The 26,341-nt window shown below is 40.8% G+C and overlaps 1 protein-coding gene across 7 annotated transcripts in view; it reads left to right on the top strand.

Moving 5' to 3' along the window:
- Positions 1-26,341, top strand: part of ATXN2 (ataxin 2) — a 66,870-nt gene that overhangs the window by 6,360 nt on the left and 34,169 nt on the right. For 6 of the 7 annotated variants that reach the window (XM_075273242.1, XM_075273282.1, XM_075273252.1 and 3 more), the window contains exons 2-10: positions 12,078-12,111; positions 15,804-15,863; positions 16,773-16,844; positions 17,875-18,025; positions 18,380-18,525; positions 20,307-20,398; positions 21,896-22,093; positions 23,628-23,812; positions 24,170-24,379. In XM_075273242.1, coding sequence (XP_075129343.1) covers positions 12,078-12,111; positions 15,804-15,863; positions 16,773-16,844; positions 17,875-18,025; positions 18,380-18,525; positions 20,307-20,398; positions 21,896-22,093; positions 23,628-23,812; positions 24,170-24,379 — 1,148 coding nt within the window. The remainder of the gene's footprint in view (positions 1-12,077; positions 12,112-15,803; positions 15,864-16,772; positions 16,845-17,874; positions 18,026-18,379; positions 18,526-20,306; positions 20,399-21,895; positions 22,094-23,627; positions 23,813-24,169; positions 24,380-26,341) is intronic. The other variant, XM_075273291.1, reaches the window with a different exon arrangement.

The following is a 26,341-nucleotide window of genomic DNA, read 5'->3' as shown; positions in this document are numbered from 1 at the left end:
AAATAAGTATTTGGTCACCTACAAACAATCAAGATTTCTGGCTCTCACAGACCTGTAACTTCTTCTTTTAGAGTCTCCTTTTTCCTCCACTCATTACCTGTAGTAATGGCACCTGTTTAAACTTGTTATCAGTATAAAAAGACACCTGTGCACACCCTCAAACTGTCAGACTCCAAACTCCACTATGGTGAAGACCAAAGAGCTGTCAAAGGACACCAGAAACAAAATTGTAGCCCTGCACCAGGCTGGGAAGACTGAATCTGCAATAGGCATCCAGCTTGGATTGAAGAAATCAACTGTGGGAGCAATAATTAGAAAATGGAAGACATACAAGACCACTGATAATCACCCTCGATCTGGGGCTCCACGCAAAATCTCACCCCGTGGGGTCAAAATGATCACAAGAACGGTGAGCAAAAATCCCAGAACCAAGCGGGGGGACCTAGTGAATGAACTGCAGAGAGCTGGGACCAATGTAACAAAGCCTACCATCAGTAACACACTACGCCGCCAGGGACTCAGATCCTGCAGTGCCAGACGTGTCCCACTGCTTAAGCCAGTGCATGTCCGGGCCCGTCTGAAGTTTGCTAGAGAGCATTTGGATGATCCAGAAGAGTATTGGGAGAATGTCCTATGGTCTGATGAAACCAAACTGGAACTATTTGGTAGAAACACAACTTTTCGTGTTTGGAGGAAAAAGAATACTGAGTTGCATCCATCAAACACCATACCTACTGTAAAGCATGGGGGTGGAAACATAATGCTTTGTGGCTGTTTCTCTGCAAAGGTGCCAGGACGACTGATCCGGGTACATGAAAGAATGAATGGGGCCATGTATCGTGAGATTTTGAGTGCAAACCTCCTTCCATCAGCAAGGGCATTGAAGATGAAACGTGGCTGGGTCTTTAAACATGACAATGATCCAAAGCACACCGCCAGAGCAACGAAGGAGTGGCTTTGTAAGAAGCATTTCAAGGTCCTGGAGTGACCTAGCCAGTCTCCAGATCTCAACCCTATAGAAAACCTTTGGAGGGAGTTGAAAATCCGTGTTGCCAAGCGACAACCCCAAAACATCACTGCTCTAGAGGAGATCTGCATGGAGGAATGGGCCAACCTACCAACAACAGTGTGTGCCAACCTTGTGAAGACTTACAGAAAACGTTTGACCTCTGTCATTGCCAACAAAGGATATATAACAAAGTATTGAGATGAAATTTTGTTACTGACCAAATACTTATTTTCCACCATAATTTGCAAATAAATTCTTACAAAATCAGACAATGTGATTTTCTGGATTTGTTTTCTCATTTTGTCTCTCATAGTTGAGGTCTACCTATGATGTAAATTACAGACGCCTCTCATCTTTTTAAGTGGTGGAACTTACACTATTGGTGACTGACTAAATACTTTTTTGCCCCACTGTACATAGACCTCTATTGTGAGGGGGCGGATTTTGAGGCGAATTCCGGGCCAAATTACGCCCCCTCTTGCCCTGTGTGAACCAGCCCTAACAGTGATTTTTCTAGATTTACAAGAAAATTTCCCAAACTAACTTTTTAGGGTCCACTTACATATATACAGTTCTTTTTTTAAGAACTGTATTTTTATTGAAGAAGGACCTATATCAAAAGCAAATCTGAGGTTGGAACAAAGAGTATAAAGGACAATGATTGTCACAGTAAAGTAGTTTTTAACACTGAGTTGACCATCAAACAATAAGCTGGTTGGCACATTTTAAAATGTACATATGCATTTCAGTGGAAAAGCACTGTGTGAACCCATACTAATATAAGCAAGATGCACCGAAAGAGAACTGATAAAAGCTGAATGGAAGGCTAGAGCCAGCTGACTTATGTATTTACTTGTGAGAATCCAATTTTGTCAAACATCTTATGTCTGTGTCTTGTAAACCTCAATAGCCATTGATTCTTGTTAAAAAATATATGTATGTAATACTTGATATGGAAGCCCCCTATAAAAGTGTAGCAGACTAGACCAATGCAGTATATAAAATAGTGTGCCAATGTATGATCAAGCATCTGCTTTTATGTGCGCCATGTGCTGGATGTATAGGAGACAGAGTATGTTTGGCGTGTTCATTGAGCTTTCCTGGTGTATATGCTGAAGGTGGGTGGTGAGCAGGGCTCTGGGGCATTTTTGGGTAAAGTGGGGATAGAGAGCTACTGGCTCCAACTCTGGTTTTCAAATAAAATTATGAAATACTAATACCGTATATTATAGCATTGGTGGATTATTATTATTATTATTATTATTATTTTTTATTGTGAGGGGGCGGATTTTGAGGTGAATTCTGTGCCAAATTCCGCCGCCTCTTGCCCTGTGTGAACTAGCCCTAACAGTGATTTTTCCAGATTTACAAGAAAATTTCTCAAACCAACTTTTTAGGGTCCACTCCAGTTTTGAATGGGATTATAAAGGCCTTTATATTAGAAACCCCCCATTTTCAAAACTGCACCCCTCAAGTAATTCAAAACAGCATTTGCGAAGTTTGTTAACCCTTTAAGTATTTCACTGAAATAAAAACATGAAGGGGAAATTTAGATATTTTTTTTTTTTTTCTCAATAATACATTAATTTAACCCTAAAATTAACACACTCGCAACGGGTTAAAGGAAAAAATGCAGCTCACAGTTTATGTAATTTCTCCCAAGCACAGAAATACCCCATATGTAGGTGTAAACTGATATCTGTGCACACTGCAGTGCACGGAAGAGAAGGCGCAACACTAGGTGTTTGAAAAGCAGATTTTGCTGGAATAGTTTTCGGTGCCAGGTCTAAATTGCAGAGCCCCTAGGGTACCAATTCAAAGGAAACCACCTAAAAAGTGACCCCATTTTGGAAACTACACCCTTTTCAGAATTCATCTAGGGGTATAGTGAGCATTTTGATCCCACAGCCTTTTCACACATTCTATTAACATTGGGATGTGTAAATAAAAAAAAATTACTAAAATGTCACTTTATCCCCAAAGCCTTCATTTTCACAAGGGAATAAAGGAGAAAAAGCACCCACAGCTTGTTAAACAGTTGCTCATGAACGTTGCGACATGGTGGGACTTGGAATGGAAAGAGCGCTATTTTGCTTTTGGAGGGCAGGTTTTGCCTGACTAGTTTTTGAGTGCTATTTCGCGTTTACAGAACCCCAAGAGTAACAATACAATGGAAACCCCCTGAAAGTGACCCCATTTTGGAAACCACACCTCACTGAACATATCACAGGATTTAATGAGTAGTTTGACCCTATAGTTTTTTCACAGATTTTATTAACATTAGGACATGGAAATGAAAAATTTTATTTTTTCCAATAAACCGTCAGTTTAGCACCCCAAATATTATTACAAATTTCTCCTGAACGTGGTAATATTTCATATTTGGTTGTAAACTGCTGTATGGGTACATGGCCGGGCTCAAAATGGAAAGAGCTATTTGGCTTTTGGAGGGCAAATGTGGCTGGAATAGTTCTCAGGTGCCATGTCACATTTGCAGAGCCCTCAGAGTACCAATACTATGGAATCCCCCAAAACTGACTCAATTTTTAGAAACTAAACCCCTCCAGGAATTTATCAAAGGTTATTATAATTTTGAGCCCAATAATGCTTCCTGAAAAAAAAAAAAAATGTAGAAAGTGAAAATTTAAATTTTTAAATAACTGCCATTTCTGTGCGCAATACGTTGCGCCCACTTTGTGTCATCAGAGACATGTACTCCTAAAACTATTAAGTGGGTGATTCCAGGTAGAAAGAAGTAGTATATATGGGTGCAAACTGCTGCTTGGGAACACAGTAGGGCTGAGACGGGAAGGAGCACTGCACTTTTTAGCTTTTGGAGTAAAGATTTAGAGGGACTTTCTGGACACCATGTTGTTTTGGCAGTGCCCTGGAGGTGCCAGTAAACTGGAATTCCCCAAGAAGTGACCCCATTTTGTAGGGGCATTTATCAAGTGGGGTAGCGAGCATTTTTAACCTTTGAGTGTTGCATTCATTTAATTTCCAGAAATGAATGCGCAGCTGATAATGAAAAATGAAAATTGCTATTTTTTCACAGATACTCCATTTCAGTGCCCAAAATGTTGTGCCCAACTTGTCAGCGGAGACACAAACTCCAAAAGCTGTCAAGTTGGTATCCCGGGCACAACAGCTTTTAGTGTGTTCATCTCTAAAACAAGCCAGGCTGAAATTATGTATTCCTGGAAAAATTGTCAGTTTTACCTTTCACCATCATCTGCTTATTCATTTCTGGTAAATTAATTAATGCAACACTTGGGGCTTAAAAATGCTCACTGTATCCCTGGATACATTCGTTCAGGGGTGTAGTTTCCAAAATCTGGTCGCATGTCATGGAATTCCACTTTACTGGCATTTCATGGTTCTGCAAAAGTGGAATGCTGTCCAAAAACCAAACTGTCTAAATCTGTGCTCCAAAATGGCAATCTTTTCCTTCTGTGCCAAATATAAGTTTCTACCCAGATATGATATTAAGTACATTATCCTGGGTACACCTGTGTCATACATGTGGGAATAAACTGCAGTTTGGGCACACAGCAGGCACAGAAGGGAAGGAGCGCTATGTGGCTTTTGCAGTGTATATTTAGATGTTTGGGATCTGGACACTATGTCATGTTTGCAGAGCCTCCAAAGTACAGGTAAAGTGAAATCCCCTAGGGAATTACTCTATTTTGAAAACTGTACCCTCCAAAGAGTTTATCAATGGGGTGTAGTGAGCATTATTATCTCAGATGTGACTGCACAGTATTTGGTGAAGAGTGAATATGTAAGCTGTGTGGAGTACATTGGGAACACCAAATTCCTTACTATTTTTCCAGTAGCTCCTGTGATTGGGGAGGTCACTCTGGGGGTCACTTCTGGTGCCCTTTCCCTTGTAAGCTCTAAATTTAACTAACATCTGCTCCTGATGCCGCCTGCAGGTAGCAGCTAATATCCGGGAAAGTTTGTTTCTGCAACAAACATTCCCTGATATGGTGGCTACATGACCGGTTCCTGAACCTATCAGGTCCTGATCATGTCTCTGTGGACACCAGCAGCTATTAGTGCTGTTTTCACTGAGTTTCTGACCCTTGAAGAGACCCGATCCCCCAATTTAGCAGGGTCAGTTTAGCAGGCTGTCGTGAAGAGGTTAATCAACCATGTCTACCTTGAATGAATCTGACCTAGGCTCAAAACTGTGGTTGACTGGACTTCATGGTGTTGGAGAGCAACTCTAAAAGCTAGTTCACACGAGGGCAATGAGGCAGATTTTGACAGCAGATTTCGCCTCAAAATCTGCTTCCATACAATGGTGGTCTATGGAGAACGCTAGCTTTTTTAAATTTTCCTGCTAGCAGTTTTTTGCTGGTAGCAGAAAAAAGAAGCGACATGACCTTTCTTCAGGCGGATTCCACCTGAGGAAAGCAATAGAAGTGAATGGGAGGCAAAAAAACACGCCGTGTTTTTTTTTTTTTTTTTTTTTTTACAGTCCATTCACTTTAGGGGAGGGGGAAAAGTTCCAAAAAATGCCTCAGGCCGGAGCCCCACAGGACGTGACGTAAACGCCACGATTTGCCCGCAGTGGAGACGCTGCGGGAAAAATCGCAGCATTTTACAGTGCAAGCAAAGGGGATGGGATTCATGCGAATCCCATGCCCACTTTGCGGAAGCCTTTTTGGCTTTGCAAAATCGCAGCATTTCAATTATATCTACGGAAACGCCAGCGGCTTTCCTGTAGATACAGTGTCAAGAGAGAGTCCACAGAGGAAAACTCAGTGAACTTTCTCTTAAAAGTGCTGCGAAAAGAGCCGCAATGCGATCACGCAGCGATTCTTTCCGCAGCACTTTAACACTGCATTTACGTCCTGTGGGGCCCGGCCTCAAGGTCAAAAAATTGCTTCCTAATTAGGAAGCGTTTTTTTTCGTGACCAAAGTAAGCCAGGCGGTTTTTATGTGTGAACTAGCCCTTAGTCTCTTACCTTATTAACAAATGCTTTCTGGCCCAAAATGTATTTTTCATATTAGTGACCTTTCCCATCCACCACCCAGACCCCACATAGATCAGTTGTTACGTTAGCCTTCAGTGCTGGAAGATATTGTAGTGGACAGGGAGTTTGTGCAGGCTGCTTCTATTCTGGTTATAGGATCACCACTGCACCCCTGTCCACTGCATAGTGGTGAATCTGGGAATTGTAAAGCTTCTGTTAACTTGGAATAGTCATCATGCTCCTCCTGTCCACTGCACCAGCTTTTGTTTGAAGGCTTGACCGCCACAGATCTATTGTCATCAGCATGCAAAATCCATTCGGGGTTAGAAAACTTCTTTAAATCAATAGTAAATAGAACTTTGTAACCTTTATTATCACAGAAAAGTGCTTCTTTCTCCATCTGCATTTGTCTATTCTCCATGACACTTGCATTTACTCTGAGATCTCTGCTGAATCTGTCTTGTAAATCAGACTGTCACATTACATAGGTATCTATGGAGGGGGTGGGAGGACATTGATATATTTGATACATATTGTTACATATTTCACACCTTACCAGCATAACGGAACTGCTTATCATTTTTGGAAGATGGCTCACATTTTTTAGCAGTTGATTGATGGGCACTCAGCATTCAGTGGGGTCCATGAAGATATTTTTGATCTCTCCTTGGGATGTTATTTCAACATATCCCTAATATATTCTAAAAAGTGCTGTATGTATGTATGTGCCAGGTCTCTTGTGCATTATTGCTTTAGTACAACAAGTGTTGATTGGAGATTGTAGTCACATCCTGGGTAGGAGATTGGACCCCTGCTGTCCTAGCGTCACATTGTGTATTTGAGACATAACTGTGTGTGTACAATTAAACATCACATGGGTTGTCCAAGACTTCCTATTGATGGAAACTCCTTTGGGTAGATCAGCTGATTTCTGCAGTGTGTTCAGCATGGGAGCTGAGCCACAATGGTGTGGTACAGCCATCACACACTGTATGGTGGCATCTGCTTTTGGCTGTGTACAATGTATGTGAAATATCAGATGAGTGGTACGAGCGCAGGGTGCTGGACCTCCACCAATGGTGTATTGATGTATTCTGAAGATATATACGGTACTGTGCAAATATCACTTATTATAAAAATGCTGCAACGTAAACCTTTTTTTAAAAACTGTGTTAAGTTTTTAGTTTGTTTTTTTTTCTTATTACGCAAAGTGAGTGAACAAAAGGAATATAAATCCAATCAATATTTGGTGTGACTGTCTTTTGCCTTCCAAACTGCATCAATTCTTCTAGGTACACGTCAAAACAGTTTTTAAAGAACTTGGCAGGGAAGTTGTTCCAAACATCTTGGAGATCTTCTATGGATGACTGCTTCTGTCTCTTCATGTAATCCTAGACAGACTTGATGTTGAGATCAGGGCTCTGTGGGGACAATGCCATCACATCCAGGATGGTCCCACCAAATATTGATTTAATTTAGATTTCTCTTTTCTTCATTTACTTCATTTTAGGAATTGACAAAAGTAGACTATTAACACTACTGTTTTTGAAATTGTTGCTAAACAACATTTTTCATACCTGTCAAACATTTATACAGCTCTGTACATGTAAGTCACCAATATGAAGTTTTAGAGAATTCCTGTAAGGGTATGTTCACACAGTGGAATCTGGCACAGACTTTGAATTTGATTCTGGCTCAAAATCAGTGTCAGATTCCGCCTTGTTCTGTTCCATTGTATTCCGTGGAGGCAGAGATTGGATCAGTTTGTTGATAAATGAGTGTCGTGCTTGGTGATGCCACAGATCTGATTCAGCTGCACATTCTGTGACACAGGACAGTTTGCTGATCGGGCACATTCATCTGGTGGTGAAAGCCAAAGCTCTGCATCTGCATTCTGCTTCATTCAGCCCGAGGGCTAGGAAATGAAGAGTTGTCAAGGTGGATGTCTTGCTCATATCTTCTTCATTTTTGGACGTGTGGTCGGCCTCTAATACTGTCAGTAGCAGTTTTGGGCTCTTTCTCTGTCCTTTAAGTTGTGGGAGCAGGGATTGGTAATCATCTCTGATACTTCCTCAAGTTGCGCAAGCAGCAGGGACAATTGCCGATTCCTGCTGCCAATTAGTGAAAGAGATTGGGGCTTGGGGACAGCGGGCAGGAAATCAGTATTACTCCTGGCCGCCATTAAAGGGATTCTATCATTAGAACCCCATTTTTAGCTAAACATACGTTGGAATAGCCTTAAGAAAGGCTATTCTTCCTCTACCTTTAGATGTCTTCTCCGCGCTGCCATTCGTTATATATTCCCAGTTTCTTCATTATGGTAATGAGTTTTCTTGCAGCACTGGGGGCATCCCCTGTGCTGCGAGGAAACTCTCCAGTGCCGCCGCCACCTCGTTTTTCCACCTCTTTTCTCCTGTTCGGCCACAGGAAAATGGCCAACTGCGCCAGTGTTGCATGCTGTGCTATTACTGACACTGTAGTTGTGTCATATTGCACATGATGCAAGGAACAGGGAATTAGATTGAGGCTGTACAAGTGCAAAGACACAGGGGGTCAGTTTGCTCAGAAAACTTATTCTTATGTCATAGCTGAAGGATACGAAGACTTAAGCTCAAAAAGAAAAAAAATTTTTTGAAAATGCTTCATCTGGTGAGCTATGTAAAACTATGATGGGGTTCAGCACGATGGATCTTTAAAAGGGTTTCAATATCTGACTGGTGGGAGTACCACATCTTGCACTCTTTGAAGACGACGAGGGGTTCATACGAGCCTTTTCCCTGAAATACCAAGCACAATGGTGTACTTTGTTTAGTGCTGTGCTTGGTATTGGCCTTTAATGGCCACCGTCTCATGGTGTCATTTTTGGAGAATAACAAGAAATCCTAACTAGCAAGAGCAGCATATCTTTAAATAAACCTCTCCTTTTCAGGAGATTTGTATTACTCTTTTCTTTTTGTTATTGCTTTGCCTTAAAGGAGTTGTACAGGAGCAGACAATTGCAGTAATGGCTAGCACTTTTTCTTTTTTAGAACTGTATTTTTATTGAAGAGGGACCTATATCAAAAGCAAATCTGAGGTGGGAACAAAGAGTATAAAGGACAACATTTGTCACAGTAAAGTCGTTTTTAACACGGAGTCGACCATCAAGCAATAAGCTGGTTGGCACATTTTGAAATGTACATAAGCATTTCAGTGGAAAAGCACTGTGAACCCATACTAATTATAAGCAAGATGTACCGAAAGAGAACTGATAAAAGCTGAATGGAAGGCTAGAGCCAGCTGACATACTGTATGTACTCGAGCATAAGCCAACCCGAATATAAGCCGAGACCCCTAATTTTACCACACAAAACTGGGAAAACTTATTGACTCGAGTATAAGCCGGGGGGGGGGGGGGGGAGATAAAAAGTCTGGTCATGTGCATTACAGCTCAGTAACTTGATGGGGATCATAATAATAGCAGTTAACCCCATCATGTCCTTCACATTAACCCCCGATGTGTGCCTCACATAAGAGTTACTGATATGTGGGACATATTGAGGTAATAATTAGGTATCTTCATAATTAATGTCCTTCATTAGTACCCTCATGTGTCTCACATATTAGTAACCCTTATATGGGGCACACAGGGGTTAATATGAGGGACATGATGGGGTTAACTGTTATTAATGTGAGGCACATGGAGTTACTGAAACTAAATTAATAACCCCAAATGCCTGACAGTAATAGGCAGAGTAACTAAAGGAAGGTCCCTGTGTGTCACTTTACTGTAGCTTCCTCTCCTCCATACAACAGACATCTTCCATAAGACACAATGAATCTTGGCCACTCATCTGCAGGGTAGATGCTAAATCCTAGTGTGCTAAAGGACCTCTGATGACATTATGACCATGTGATCGGACTCTGGTGTGAGCGGAGCTACTAGGATTTAGCCTTAACCTTATCTGCAGATGTTACATATCAGTGGCTACAGGACCTTTGATGACATCACAGTCACGTGACCTCATGACAAGCCAATCACAGAGCAGTAGCACTAAAGGACCTCCCCTTTCCAGGTCCTTCCAGTTTTCTGTTCTCCGTGGACCCTGACTCGTGTATAAGCCGAGTAGAGCTTTTTCAGCATGAAAAATGTGCTGAAAAAGTTGGCTTATACTCGAGTATATACGGTATATATTTACTTGTGAGAATCCGACTGTCAAACATCTTATGTCTGTGTCCTTTGTAAACCTCAATAGCCATTGATTCTCGTTAAAAAATATATGTATGTAATACTTGATATGGAAGCCCCCTATAAAAGTGTAGCAGACTAGACCAATGCAGTAAAAAAATAGTGTGCCAATGTATGATTAAGCATCTGCTTTTATGTGTGCTGGGTGTATAGGAGACAGAGTATGTTTGGTGTGTTCATTGAGCTTTCCTGGTGTATATGCTGAAGGTATAAGTGTTTTTTTACTGCTTCTGAATTTGGTTTACAGTTTCTGAAGCAAAATACTGTAGTGTGAATGGTCTTTAGAATAGTCACCTTATTATATCCTCAACTGAAACACAATAGATACGTGGGTGGTGACTTAGTGTTCAGGGCTCTGGGGCACTTTTGGGTAAAGTGGGGATAGAGAGCTACTGGCTCCAACTCTGGTTTTCAAATAAAATTATGAAATACTAATATATTATAGCGTTGGTGGATTATTATTATTATTATTATTTTTTTTTTTTTTTCTCTAAAACTAGATAACTTTTAATATTGTATAATTTATGAAATGAATAGCTTGTTGCATATTTACATTCATAGGAAGTTCAGAAAGTTTAAAACTCGATCATATAACTGGTAATATATATAACAATATGACAATTGAATGTCCCTGTTTAACAAAAAAGTCATTTAAGAAAGAATTGGAGTGTGAATAGTCTGAAGTTTGGCTTATGTACTTCATAGTGCTCCTTTTGGTGTAAACTTTGTTCTCATTCCTGTGAATGGGAATATAATCTACCTTGGAGGACAGCCATTGTGGGCAGAAATCTGATTCAAGATGACTGTATAGCGTATCTAAGGCTGGGTTCACTCTAGTACTCTGTTTCCGTCCTTTAGGTCTGTATGGGGACCCAAAGGATGGAAACCCTGTCCATAGACTATAATGGAGTCCACTGGGTTTCCACCAAGCAGTTATTTTCTCTCCATGGTTTTAAGTGGAGTCTCGAGCGGATTCATGGAAACACTAGTGTGAACCTAGTATAAGACACGTCGAACACTAGATTCACTCTTGTATCTGTGACTGTGCCGGTCTTTTGGAGGACCAGAATGAATGTGAAAGACGACCACTAAAATACTGGACACAAATGCACATGGACAGCGTTGGAAGTGTCTTTTTAAAGGGAGTCCATCTCCTATCTTATGCGTTTTAAACTTACCACCATTGAAATAATGGTGTTCAAAATATAAGTCCAGTCATACCTTTTATGTGGATATTATGCCGTCAGGTTTTGTGTAATAACTGTTTTTCTGATTATGAGGGCGTTGACTTTCTTCCCGAAGCACAGTCGCATCATCACAAATAATACCCATCCATCACTGTAGTCCAGCCCATGCGCCTTCAGACCTGCATTATCCACAGCAAGTCACGGAACTGACCGCTGAAATCACGCACCTGCGCTGTACGCTTGGACCCAAAGTGAACAGCAGCTTGATGAGCTGTAGATGACGCAGGTCTAAAGAGGATGAGGGGGCCGGACTACAGCGATGGATGGGCATTATTTGTGATGATGTGGCTGTGCTCTGGGTAGAAAGTCAATGCCCCCAGTGCTCTGTGAGACTCATTTGCTTAATCAGAAAAGCAGTTATTACACAAAACCTGACGGCATAATCTCCACATAATAGGTATGAGTGGACTTGTAATTTGAACACCAATCTGCTTATCTCCTCATGCTGCCTACAAATTGAACTCCATGTTTTGGATATTATGTCTCCTTTAAGATACTGATAAACCTGCTAGTAACTTACAATTATATAAAATATATATTGGAGCTAATGTAAAACAGTGACACTGCTTCAAAACTGACATACTGATTTTTTTTTTTTTTTTTTTTTACAGAGGGAGAAGCAGTGGAAAAGGACCCCCTCAATCTGTAAGTTCTCTTGAGTCTACAGCCGACTAATGATCTAATATATCATGATATATCATGAAGTTGTCTCATAAACTAAAACAATCATTGAAAGGACACAAATGGTTTTACTACACTTTCTATTTCGCACAACAAATGCGGTGGTGGTGTGGGATTTTTTAATCCTTTTGTTAAAAAGAAAAGCAAAAACAACTGCCTAATTATGGGATTACACAAAAAATTTGATAAACACTTGGAAGAGTTTGCTGTTCTGTGCTGTCCATTATTGTCTCCTTTCTCTCCCATTCTTTAATTTGGGCCCGATTCTCACACCGCACCTACCATCATTTTTGCTTATCGCCCAATAAACAAATGTGCAATTAACTCTAGAGCGAAACCTAAACATGTTACATATGGGATTTGCAGCATTTTTGCGACATATGATATGCTGTAAATTTGCAATCGTGTAATATTTTAATCTAATTAGCTGCTATGATTATTATACTTACACATTCGAGGTTATTAATGCACATGTTAATCAATGGTATTAACTGCCACAAGGCAACATTATGGGTCACTGCACCACACACAGTAGCTGTACAATAGGAGACTTTCTTCTCTGTCCAAGACTGATTTGGGGCACATATGAACAAGCATTATTCCCTATGAATTAGACACAATTATGTACAGGTGGGAGATGTTCAAGATAGAGGTAGCTGCCACCCCCACAGGTACAGTACCAAAGACAAAGTTCACGTGCCTCTTTGTTGGTGCAGCCCTCTGTGGCCCTCTCTTAACATAGTAAAATAAATAGGTAGGTGCATGTGTGCAGTGACTGCAGTGCAAAAACAAGCAGAAAGATGCAGCCGCACCCTACAGGGGAAATGGTGTACTTTTACTATGTCTGGGAAGCTTAAAGATGGCCTTTCATGTCCTCAGGTACATGCAGATTTATATACCACTAGACTAGATAGCTGGCAGTACGCTGTCGGCTTTCCCGTTATGTGCCCAGGGGCTGGAAATATCAGTGGCGTTACTGATGTCTGCCAACTGTCCAAAGGGCAGTTGGTCCTGTACTGTCAGAAGGGGCGTTCCTTACCGCCCCCCTCCCCCAATACCTGTCTATGGATGAGTACAGTCAGGTGTGGGGATCCTCACAGCTTAGTGTCATTGTTGGGTGGTAAGGAATGCCCCCTCTGACAGTACAGGACTATGGACAAGTACTGTCAGGGGGCGTTCCTCACAGCTCAGCTAGACTATCAGAAATGCCCTTCTGACAGTGGGCAGACATTGGTGCTGTTATAACCAGCCCCAGGTCACATAATGGGAAAGCTGGCATGGCTCTGAATTTAGCTTTCTAGCAGTATATAAAACCCCATGTGCCCGAGAACATTAAAGATCCTCTTTAAAGTGCCTGTTCACCCTTAATCAATTATGTGGCTAAAAGTGGAGTTTAAGTCCGGGATCCCATGTTGTAAAAACGCAGTTTTGGCTGTGACAAGAACACTGCACCAAAAAACACTGCCTCTTAACATTATCTGCAAAGCAGATAGGATTCTGGCCAATCCCATCCACACATTGCAAAAATGCTAGCTACTTGCTACCTGTCAATTTTACCTGTGGAAATGCTGGCGTTTTCTGTACAGGTGTAATAGAGGCAGAAAGTCCGCGGAGGAAAACTCTGCTAAATGCAATGAAAAACGCTTGATACGTTTCCACTTTTTTTTTTTGCCTCAGCATTTTTGTTGCTTCTTGCAATGTGTGGCCTTAGCCTAAAGTGGACTTCTGTCTTACTAAACTGTTTTACATAAGTCATCTGTATCCAAATATATAACCAAATCCATAAAGGTGGGGTTCAATCAGGCCCCTTCTAGGAACAATTGTGTAGTGAGGAGAATGCCATTCCCCAGTATGAGTCAGTGTTTCCACTCAGTGTAACCAGGAATATGTTTGCAGAAAAGTGAATTCCTGTGTGAACTGTATGTTTGATAAGTAATAACCCTTCATGCTATAATTCCCTGCCATATTCCCCCTCTATATGCAGCCGGCTGTAACCCCTATATAAATACTTACTATTCTATAAATTATTCTCTGTAAAGTCTTTGTCATTTGAATAAGTAGCAGCTAAGGAATCTTATCTGAGCACAAAGCCTGTATTGTAGCTGCTACAAGTAAGGAATGTGCAGGGAGCAAACGCTGCTGGTAAACTCTTCTGAGCTTTGGTCTCATTTTCAGTCTAGGAAATCCTTATTACTGATACTGATCACTAAGTAGAATTATGCTCATGTCTCCCGAGATTTGGCTTGCTGTATTATTAGTCTTGTATGAAGTGTGTAAATTCATCCTAATATTTAAATTGGACATTTTGAGGTTTTTTTCCCAGATTAGCAGAAATTAGGGTCAGGTAGGAATGGCGGAAAATAGAACAAAAACCCCAAACAAACATACATACGGTACATACATACATACATACATACATACATACATACATACATACATACATGAGACTAAGGCAACACGTTGTGGTAAGGCAGTGCTTTTTTGCAGAGCTGTGCTTCCTTCTGCTAAATCCACTCCTGGCTTTGGCTGAAATAGAAATACCGAAAAATCTGGTACAAAAATACAGCCTTTTCTGCTAGATATGTTTCCTGCAGCTCCAGCACTATTGCACCAGTGAGTGTTGAAAGACTGTTGGTTTTCTTTCAGCATCTGATCACTGTCCTCAGTGATCTCATGTCAGCGTCCCTGCTCATAAGTCGTTGGCTGCAATGCACACATCACTGCTGTAGCAGAATCAATCCACACTATTGAGGGCAACCTGAGGATCTGCACTGGATCAGTTAGGGATTTATTAGGTGATTAATGGCTCCTGTTTTAACAAAAAAGAAAACAAAAAAAACTCATTTTATTGAAGGTGATGTAACAGAGTAAACAAAGTAATCAGGAAAGTACATGTACAAAACAGCAAAAATAAAGCACGCAGAAATAGAAAAGGGACTCAAATAAACAAACAAAGAACTGCCACTTCGCCACCCCGCCCCCGTACAACCCACCCCATACAGGGAAAAGTGCAAAAATAAATAAGGCACTTCAGCGTCAACAGATATACATCATACCTATAGAAGGGGCTATGGATCCATCCGGCAGACATCCCTCCTCAAGGTGCGTAAGCCCCCAGTGCCAAATGCATTGAGGGGGCAGAATATTGAGTGACAGGGAAAGTACACCACGCACCCCAGATCTTAATAAATTTCTGAGGGCAACCCCTACCTTTTGTATACAATTTGGTTAAAGGGGAGGATCGCCACTGGGATACCAACGGAGACCATGGGGCCAAATGGTAATAGTTTTAACCTGTCAGTGGCAGCTATAGGCATATATATAGGAGAATGTTTATGAGCCTGGGCACTCTCCAGCTCCATGTCAATGGTTGATGCCAGAAATAATAATGCTATAAGGAAGCCCCTTGCACACATGGAAATATTGAATTACAGTTTTGCGCTAAACATTATTAGGTTGAGTACATATTTCTCTGAATACTGCCCCTGCCAACCACTTTCCTTCTGGAATTACAGCAGGTATCTCACTTCTTTCACCCTTTTTGTCTACAGCGGTCCCCACACCCTATCCCTATATTTTGAAACATACCGTATTTGATATAAATGTTTATCACCTTTTCCTTTACAATGTGTTATTTTTGTTCTGGTTTTTTCCAGATTTCTTTTGATGGAATCTATGCAAACATGAGAATGGTCCACATTCTTACTTCAGTTGTAGTAAGTTCTTTGTGCATGTATTGTCCCTTTCTAACTAAGAATGGCAGCTGCTGATGGGTGCCTTACGTAGTATTGAATATGAATGAACTGCAGTGCTGCCATGTAATGTCACTGGCCTAGAAAGCAGAAGCAGCACTTGTCCTTGCATTGCTGCCTCCTCCAGCAGCTGTTTGGTAGGGGAGTCGGGTGCTGGCCTCCCACCAATCTGATATTGATAAGTTGTCCTTGGGATACGTTAATATCACTGTCCCAGAAAACCCCTTTTGTACATTTATGGTATGGCATGAGTATTGAATCAGGAGCAGTACCAGCACAAATGGCAATGGTACCCCCTTAGGTGCTGACGTGTGTTGTCCAAAAGAGAACACAAAAAAATCTATAATAAGCAGCCTATCTGCCATGAAACGGTTTAACGGCGAAGAGGCTGCATACGGACACCGGAGGTTTGCTTTAAAAACACATTGAAATGAATGGGTTTTTAAACTGACCGCCGGCAAGCCATCCATAAGCTGTTTTTCCTGGAATTTCGGCAGAATCCTTCCGGACGGACAGCGGTGCAAGTGTTAGCGCCCACTCACTAGTTGCTTGCAGAATAAAGGTAAAGTTATTTATGCTGTCAGGTGAACGGAACAAAATGTAAAATAAAAAATGCCATAATTGGTGACCCTGGATAGCCCTTTTTGGTCAAATGTTGTGGAAACGCAGCTTTTGTAACACAGATTTTGCTGTGATTTTTCAGCCAAACCCAAGAATGGCTGCAAAAGAAATAGGAAATCAGAAGCACTTGTACTTTTGCTAACTCATTCATGGAATATTTGCAGACTAAGCCATAAATGTCTGAAGTCCAACAGATTTGGACTGTATATGTAATAACTGCTTCTTTTTTTTTTCAATCTCTTTTCCTGTTAGGGTTCAAAGTGTGAAGTACATGTGAAAAATGGTAGCGTGTATGAAGGAGTTTTTAAAACCTATAGTCCTAAGGTAAGTGAGGTCCTGTCAGTAAAAGCCTGTTCTATAAAAAGTCTATAGCAGGCTGTTTTCTTGCCCTTTCTGTGGCATTTCCAGTGGTGGTCTTACGTAATGGTTATGTTATCTGTAGGGATCATTGGACGTCCAAACATCTGAGACCTTTGTGTGAGAGGACTGTGGTTTCTTCCACCATCTTCCTGCAAGCTACACTTCAATTGCAGTTTCCATCAGATTATCCCTGCACATCAGAACTCCCTCTGTATTTACTTGCAGGGATAATCTATAAAAGAGGCAAAACTGTTAGCTAGTCCTTTGTCTATGTATATTTCTGATCTAAACTAAGAGGAATTGTTCTCATTGTTTCATTTTGACTTTCACTGATGTCACTTCAGAGACAATAATAATAATAAAAAAAAGTCATGACAATTAACCTACGAGGACTATTGCACTTTAGCAGTAGTGTGAATTGGATACCAAATGGAGGTCCATTATTATTTTATTTTTTTTATTATTGTTTATTTATATAGCACCATTAATTCCATGGTGCTTTACATTTGGGGGTTACATACAATACACAAAATATACAGGTAGATATAATACGAACAGTGACCGACTGGCACAGTGGGGTAGAGGGCCCTGCCCGCGAGGGCTTACAATCTATGGGGGAAGGGGGGAGACACAGAAGGAGAGGGGGGAGACTGTATAGATGGTGGTGATGTGATACTTAAAGACTTTCAAAAGGAAAATTTAGTGTAAACCTGAGCCAGACTGATTTTGTGACCCTTGAAGTGATGTATCTGTCTTTTTTTTTTTTTTTAATTGGAATTACTATAATAAATTAAATCTGATTTTAGCTTTTTTGATTTTTGATTTTTTTTTTTTTTTATAAATATTTCTTGTTTAAAATGATACATAATCCTGAATTACTGACCCCCAGATCAACTTAGGAAATAACCTTTAGGAAATATTTGCAACCGTGCTATTAGGTCTGGATTTGTGGTTAGAAGAAGCGGTCTCAGATTTTTTTCTTTCTTAATTTTAGTGCGACTTAGTGCTTGATGCAGCTCATAAGAAGAATAAAGACTTTACTGGGGGGCCAAAGCGTGAAGACATTGTGGACAGTATCTTATTCAAGGCTTCCGATTTTGTTATGGTGCAGTTTAAAGACATGGATGTGAATTATGCAAAAAGAGGTATGCAACAATATGCTGTAACAATAGAACGTAAAAAAATGTATCCACACCACCGCTGGCTAGGATAGATTCTGTAGCCTATGCACTGAAATATCTAATGCTGAATCACAGTACACAAGGTCTAAGGTAATTGAATATCCTTACAGGATTGTCTTTTAGATTGTAATATTTGTAGTACATGTTCCTTGCATGATGACAATCCCAGGGGTGATGATTGAGCACTTAAGAAGTTTACTGATGTTGCTTATCTTAAAAGAAAGTTATTTCTTGAACTGTCCTTTCATTTTCTGACCTCTTGCTTTAGCTTGGCAGTCTAGAATCTATATGTAAGTATTTCACATGCTTATTTTATAGATGGATTCACAGACTCTGGTATATCTGCTAAAGTGAATGGTGAGCACAAGGAGAAAGATCTGGAACCATGGGATGGGGGCGATGGCCTTATTAGTAGCAGTTTGTCGGCTAATAGCGAGGAGCTGGAGTCTTTAGATACAGATGTAGTAAGTAAAGACTGTTCTGACTGATGCACTAGTATAACATGCAGGTATACACCTAATTGACAATGTTTGTGTTATCATAATTGAACCTTTGCTATCCTGTGCAGTGGCTTTAGCATGCAGTGTATTTAAAACTATTATATCCTTAGCACATGGAGGTTTCCAATGTAGTATTGTCATATTGTTCTAGTGGTAGAATTGGATTTCTGTACAACAGTGTTTTAAACAAACCGGACTGCAGTGTAAGGAAGAAAGAGCCAGAAGACATCAATGTGATCCTTACATAATTAGATATAAGAGAACATAGAATACATGTAGTCTGTGCTTATAGTTAAAGGATTCTCAGATAAACCGTTTTTGGGAAGGAGGATGGGGAAGGTGGAAAAACACAACTCATGCTCACCTGTCCATGGTGCTTAGGTGTCTTCCACCTCCTGCTGCTTCTGAAGCTTCTTCCAGCAGAAGTCCTTGCCGCATGTGACCGCTGAGGCCAATCAGAGGACGTGCGAGAGTTGGGTTGTTTTTTCACCGCCTCCTTTCCAAAAAAAAAAAACGTTTATCCTGGACAACCCCTTTACGTGCTGGATAGGCAGGGAAATGATCCTGTACTGCCAAATTCTCATTCGGTTTTTTTTCAGGAACAGTTTGGGAAGGAAAACAGATGACTGGACCATTGTCTTGTAAAATACTGGTTGATAGTGGTTCACTTTTTGTTTTCTCCATGGAATAACATAGCTCTTAGGTTTCTTCAGAATTTAATAGTGTGACATTCCTGGCACCCCTACAGATTGGATCATTTTTTCAAGCTTCCGAGCTGCATGGTGTACTTAGCCAGAAGCCAACTACCCAGTACACTGTAGTGGCCATGCCAAGTTACTGCACCTCAGTTCTCATTTAAATGAATGTGGGGCAACACGGTGGCTCAGTGGTTAGCACTGCAGCCTTGCAATGCTGGAGTTCTGGGTTCAAATCTTGCCAAGAACAACATGCGCAAGGAGTTTGTATGTTCTCCCTGTGTTTGTGTGGATTTCCTCTCAAATTCCCAAGACATACTGATAGGAAAAAAATGTACATATAGTGAGTCCTACATAAAAAAAAAAAAATAAAATGGAATGAATGTGAGCTAAGCTGCAGAAGCTTAGAATGGCCTCTATACAGTTTACAGCTCTGTCTGCCTCTGAACTGTACACTCTGTAGTTTTGGCAACTGCTATCAGTAGTAGAGAGTTGACTTAAGTCTTGTTGACACCTTGTGGTTGAAGTTAGTTTTTGTGATATGTGGTAGGGATTTCCGAAAAGTCATAAGCGTTAAAGGCATTTCCATGATATTTTCAGGATAGAATTTTTTGGCCTAGCCTTAGGATATGTCGTCAATATCTGATCGGTGAGGGGCAGAAAGACAGTTCTTACACCAATCAGCTGTATGGGACTGCTATCGGTGCCCATAATATACATTACACATATCCAGAAGTGGATTTATCCAGTCCCAGAGTTGAAAGTCAATTGGAGCTATATATGGCATGAAGCCAACAAATTTAGACTTCGTGTTGTGTGTAGTATGGGCGTCTGAAGCCTGTCTGCCCCTTCTGTTCTAATATTTATGGCCTATATTAAAGATTGTCCAGGATGTAGGTTGTCGTGGACTACCCCTGTAATAAGACGCTACTGAGATTTATAGCCACTGCACGGTAATGAATATTGACAACATCAGGTTTTCCCTTTCATCTTTGTGCAGCCCTGTCTTTTATATTTGGTTTTATATCTGTTGTTTTCTTTTCTATTTAGTCTAATGGTTGGGATCCCAATGAAATGTTCCGATACAATGAAGTAAATTATGGTGTGGTATCAACGTATGACAGCAGCCTTTCCTCATATACGTGAGTAGCATACTTAAAGGTTTATCAGTTGATAGAATAAGGCTTACGGCGGGTTCACACCTGCGCCCGTGCCTGCTTTAGGCAATCCTGCTGGGTTTCCGTCTTCTGCCCAAGGAACTGGACAGGGGCGGAAACCCGGCAGTCAGTTTTCAAACCCATTCACTTGAATGGGTTTGCAAAGCGAACACCTGTGAGGGTTTTGTGCCTTTCCGCGGCGAAACCTTTTTTTTTTTTTTTTTAATCGGACACAAAGTGCTGCATGTCCAACTTTGTGTCTGTTTAAAAAAAAAAAAAAAAAAAAAAAAAAAAAAAAAAAGGTTTTGCCACAGACCGGCACAAAATGCTCACAGGTGGTCACTTTGCAAACCCATTCAAGTGAATGGGTTTGAAAACTGACTGCCGGGTTTCCGTCCCCTGTCCAGTTTTTTGGGGCAGAAGACGGAAACCGGCAGGATTGCCTAAAGTGGGCACGAGCGCAGGTGTGATCCCGCCCTCACTCATCTTATAATGGACTATAAATTCAGGCGTTGAAGGAGTAAATTCATTAATTTTTACTTCCAGAGGCCAAAAAAGTGATCACACAGATAAAGTTCTCTGATCTCTTCCTTATAACCAGATTTTTACACGTGTGATTGTTACTTGACTAAGACAGATTTTTATTCTCTGGAAGTGAGTAGTGAATACGTCTATTAAATTACACAAACTACCGTATATACTCGAGTATAAGCCGACCCGAATATAAGCCGACCCCCCTAATTTTACCACAAAAAACTGGGAAAACTTATTGACTCGAGTATAAGCCTAGGGGGGGAAATACTGGAAAATTTCAAAAATTAAAATGGTCAGAGTTTTTTGGGTGCAGTAGTTGCTGGGAAAGGGGAGGGGGTGTTTTGGTTGTTTGTCTGCCCCTTCCCTGAGCTTGAGGACTGGGTTTTTTCTTCCCCCCCACTTGGAATTCAGTCTGGATGAATATAGGGGATCTGCAGTGCTTCTATTAATCCCTTCCTGATGGAACAGGAGCACTGCAGATCCCCTATATTCAGTAGACCGGGCACTGCCAGACAGGGGGATACCTAATGTGTATGTGTTTCACAGTCATTTTCTACTTTTGTATGTATTCTAGGAAAAGGAGTGTTTTAGAACTTTTATGTTTTTAAAATCTTTTTTTTTTTTTTCTCGTTTGCACTATTTTATGGGAGATTCTATACATTAATATTGTGGCTGGTCATAGACCCTCCCTCCTAAAAAAAAAAAAAAAAAAAAAAAAAAAAAAAAAAAAAAAATTTTACTGACTCGAGTATAAGCCGAGGGGGGCTTTTTCAGCGCAAAAACTGGGCTGAAAATTCGGCTTATACTCGAGTATATACGGTATATCAGAATTAGAACCTACTACATACTACAAATACTTAATCCCTTTAAATGACTTTGTGCCATATCAACAGTTTTCATTATTAACACGTGTAAAAATAAAATTCTCACACACCTCTTCCCCAACAGCGTTCCTTTAGAAAGGGACAATTCAGAAGAGTATTTAAAGAGAGAAGCAAGAGCTGCACAAATAGCCGAAGAGATCGAGTCAAGCTCCCAGTATAAAGCCCGTGTTGCCTTGGAAAATGATGATCGGTCTGAAGAAGAAAAATACACTGCAGTACAACGCAACGTGTGTGAGAGGGAAGGACACTCTGTGGCTGCTAGGTAGGAATTGTTAAATGAGTTGTTTTTTAGAGACAATGCCTTTTAGCATGTGGACCAGGTTGGTCAGATGATTAACCCGCATCCCATTGTAGTCACTGCTGGGTAAGGGCTCGTTCACATCTGCGCCCGGGTGTCCGTTCTGCAGGTTTCTGTTTCCTGCACAAATCAGGGCAGGAAACGGAAACTTGTCGGCATCTTTCAACCCATTCATTTGAATGGGTTTGAAAATTGTCCGGCCGTGAGCGTTTTATGCTCTCCACGGCAAAACCATTTTTTTTTTTTTTTTTTTTTTTTTTTTTAAAACTGGACATGCAGTACTCGGTGTTCGGTTTAAAAAAACTGGTTTCGTGGCGGAGAGCTCAAAACGCTCACCGGCGCTCACGTCCGGATTCGGCATGACAGGTTTCCATCTTCTGCATGCAGAAGACGGAAACCTGATAACTGAGTCAAGATGCTGGTGTGAACCCAGCGTTATTGCAGTATGACATGGTGGCTGTTTGCAGGAATGAATATCCTTGTAATTCATGGTAAGCTTGAGTCTGCCAGAATGGAAGCTGCTTATAAACCTCCCCATTCTGGCATATGTGTCCTCAGTGGAGGGCCTCATTTTTATGATGTCCGCATTCCTTAATAGGAAAATAAACAAGGGTTGGGTTGTGTTCATGAGACCGTCACTTTTAAATAGAAATAAATGGTTTAGACTGGATTCACTAGTGTTGGAGACTCTGCCACAAAAGTATAAACTATTAAAAAAAAATTAAAATAAAAGTGAGAACAGTCAAAATAAATGGTAACAATGGGTGAAGGATAAGGGAAATTCTCCTGATACAGCAGGGAGATTGTATGGCATATCAGTAATACAGTCCAATGCACAAGATATAGTGAGAAAACTAAGAAGAGAGGCCTGAGTGTACTGAGACCCTACAGGGGTCGGGAAGTTACTCCTGTGCGAGGAAGTAAAAAAGGAGGAGTGAAAAGTGGAAGAGCAATAGAAGGTTTTTCCAGAGCAGCGCCATATTTTTTGGCGAGCGATATCATTCTGTCAAAGTGCTGTAGTAAGAGCTTCCATCTGACAAATGTGCAGAATCTCCTGTAGCCAGTCTGCTAAGGTTGGAGGGGGATGTAGGTTTTCCAGAGGCAAAGGAATAACAGACCTGACTGCCATCAGCATAAAGCCAACCAGCTGGAATACATGCTTAGGGATCTTGAAAGGGAATATAGACTGGCGAAGGGGGTCTGGATCATCCTCCAATGCAACACTAATCGAGTCACTTCCCTAATGATCCTACGAACCTCGTGCCAGAGGGGGCAGAGGGGAATACAAGTTTCACCAAATATGAAGTATTTTCCCACCATCCTCCTGGTGTAACTGCTTTTTAAGAGAACATGGTCTCCATCTTTCGGGTTCCCATGCGGACCCAAAAACCGGACACCCGAACGCTAGTGTGAATGTAGCGTTAAGGGTGTGTGTGCTTTGTACTTAGTAGAACTTGATTACAATTTCTTTTAATGTATTGTTTTTTCTTCTATAAAGGGAAAATAAATATGTTCCACCTGGACAGAGGAGTAAAGATGGCATGTCATGGAGTAGCCACGGTGTAAGACAAAATTCTCCAAGAATGGGCCAGTCTGGATCTGGGCCTATTCCTTCAAGAACTGGATCCCATTCTTCAGACTTCAGCCCAAATTCTGGAGCTGATCAAAGAGTAGTTAATGGAGGCAAGTTTCTGAAAATCTTTTTTACTGCATTTAATGATTCTCCAACTCTTGCCTGCAATAGTCAGAGTGGTAAATGTTCACTTCTACATTGCCTTTAATCTACCCCAGTATTGATGCAGTTAGTGATATTGTATCAGATTGTAATTTCCCTTAGATTACTGAAGCCATGAGATAATCTGTAAATTTAGATTTTTGGCATAACTCCCATATTTAATTCATTTGCCAAAACTACAGGTTTATTGCGAGAAGCCATTTCCCCTCTGTTATTTTACTTTTTCTGTTGACCTGTTTTTTTCCCTCCTTTTCATCCCATATTTTTATTTTTTATACTTTCCTTCATCTCATTTGTTCTGTCAGGTGTTCCCTGGCCATCGCCTTGTCCATCTCCTTCCTCCCGCCCACCTTCTCGCTACCAGTCAGGTCCCAACTCTCTTCCACCTCGGGCAGCCACCCCTACAAGGCCGCCCTCCAGGCCCCCTTCGCGGCCGTCCAGGCCCCCGTCTCACCCCTCTGCTCATGGTTCTCCAGCTCCTGTCTCTACTATGCCTAAACGCATGTCTTCAGAAGGTACAACGCCTCTGTTTTTTGTTTGTTTTGTAAAATCCCTCCACATCCTGCACCTGTGCTTATGGATTTCATAGGACTTTAATAATCACATCTACAGCTTCAGTGTTTTGCAACCCTGGTCAGGCTTCCTAATGTAATCTATATAATTGGCTTAAGACTGCTTAGTTGGACTGCAGTAATCCCTTGCACTAGCGCATAGTGAATTCTGCAAAGCATGATCAGCTTGTCATTGTGTTGCTTGCATTCATTGCTCAGACAGCATCACTGAGGAATTAAGGAGTTGGTCATTTCTAAATATCTGAATGTTGGCATTACTTCTGAGGTTTCCCTAATTGGTTAATGTGAAATAACTTTTGTGCATTGAATACTAATCTGATTATCCGCTCACTTTCTTTTTTTTCTTAGTACAGTAACGGTTAACCTCACAATTTCTTTAGTATAGGATAATGGAATGTGATCGCAAACGTTTTACCTTATTCTGCTTTTCCACTTGCTGCCCCACTCACTAACCATGTATTTTTTATTTTTTTTTTTCTATTTCTTTGGTTATTTTACAGTGTTTGAATAAGATGTCATCTGATTTAGTCATGTATGTGGAATTAGGTTTAAAGGGGTTTTCATATTTATAAAAGAATAAAGTATATTTAAAAAAAAGAAAAGACAATTGGTATAAACTAGGCCGTGCACCACCATAGATCCAAAGTGTACAATTATATTACCAAACATAGGATCAAATAATGAAATAATATAAAAAAATAAATAAATGTTTAAGACAAATTCTAAAGTATCCTACAATAAGGCCTTAGCAACATGTATAACAAATATATATGTGCTTGTATGTCAAACTACCAGTGCTCAAAACAAGAACAGCCTTACTAGATTATGTAAGGGAGGGGACCAGGACCTATTGCCCCAATATTATGAATCCTGTCCTGACCAGGACATTCCCAAACTCTCCCTTTTATGCCCTGGTAAACTTTCTCTGCTTCCTGACACGTTTCTTGTCCCCTTATATGGGGGGATATTCATCAGGGGACTAGTTGTCTATCTCAGCAGAGATGAGAAGAAAAATACTGGATATATGCTCAACCAAATTTTGAGGAGCGGTGTATCCAAATCCTAACCCTCCACCTCTGATCCAAGGGCGCTTCTTCCAGCAGCGGGTAGAAGAAGCTCCCTGTACTGACCCTGTTAAAGGACAATATTGGGTTATGTGCATAGCTCTGCTTTTTGTCCCATTCTTTGGAGAGCCAGAACATAAAAACTGGAAACAACGAAACCTGAAAGTCACTGACATGAATGGACCTAAGGGACCCCATTGAATATAATTGGGTCTGTCTGGTGTCCGTATTATTATCATCTATATTTACATTTAAACTGTAATCAATGGAAGAAAAAGTCAGACTTGCTGCACTTTTTCATTCCACGATTACTATGGGAAACCTCTAGTTCACGGCATCCTTCTGTCTTTATCGCTTCAGTAGAATATGTAAATTTTATTCCATTCAGTCATCTGTTATACATTATACTACCTATATGTCCTACTACAGGCGTTTTGTTCTATAAATAAGTGTGTGTACATAGAGTTGTTTCCGTTATTAAAACTAAATTGGTAGGAGCACTTTTCTATCCTGTGCATAAATGTTTGCATGGCATCTCCCTACCCTCTATAAAATTGTATGCAGACTAATTTCTAATAATTGTGTATTTGACCATGTGATATACACTTGTTGAAGATGTGAAATGATGTCTATCTCTTTGTACTATTGCAAGTGTATCTCATGGTGTCCACTGTGTATTGCACCACCCAGAATCAGCTGTGGTGGTCCCTGCTGGGCTTTGTCTTCTTCTCTGCAGCAGTAATGGGCTATAAGTCTACAAGACCAATGCAGCCAATGACTGGCCTCAACATGCCGTCCATGGTAGTATCACCCCTGAGACTAGTGATTGTCTGCAGCATCA

The sequence above is a fragment of the Leptodactylus fuscus genome, chromosome 1 (assembly GCF_031893055.1).
Source record: "Leptodactylus fuscus isolate aLepFus1 chromosome 1, aLepFus1.hap2, whole genome shotgun sequence".
NCBI classification, from domain to species: Eukaryota; Metazoa; Chordata; class Amphibia; order Anura; family Leptodactylidae; genus Leptodactylus; species Leptodactylus fuscus.
Note: the sequence above shows the minus strand (reverse complement) of the source record. Positions and strands in the feature narration are given on the sequence as shown.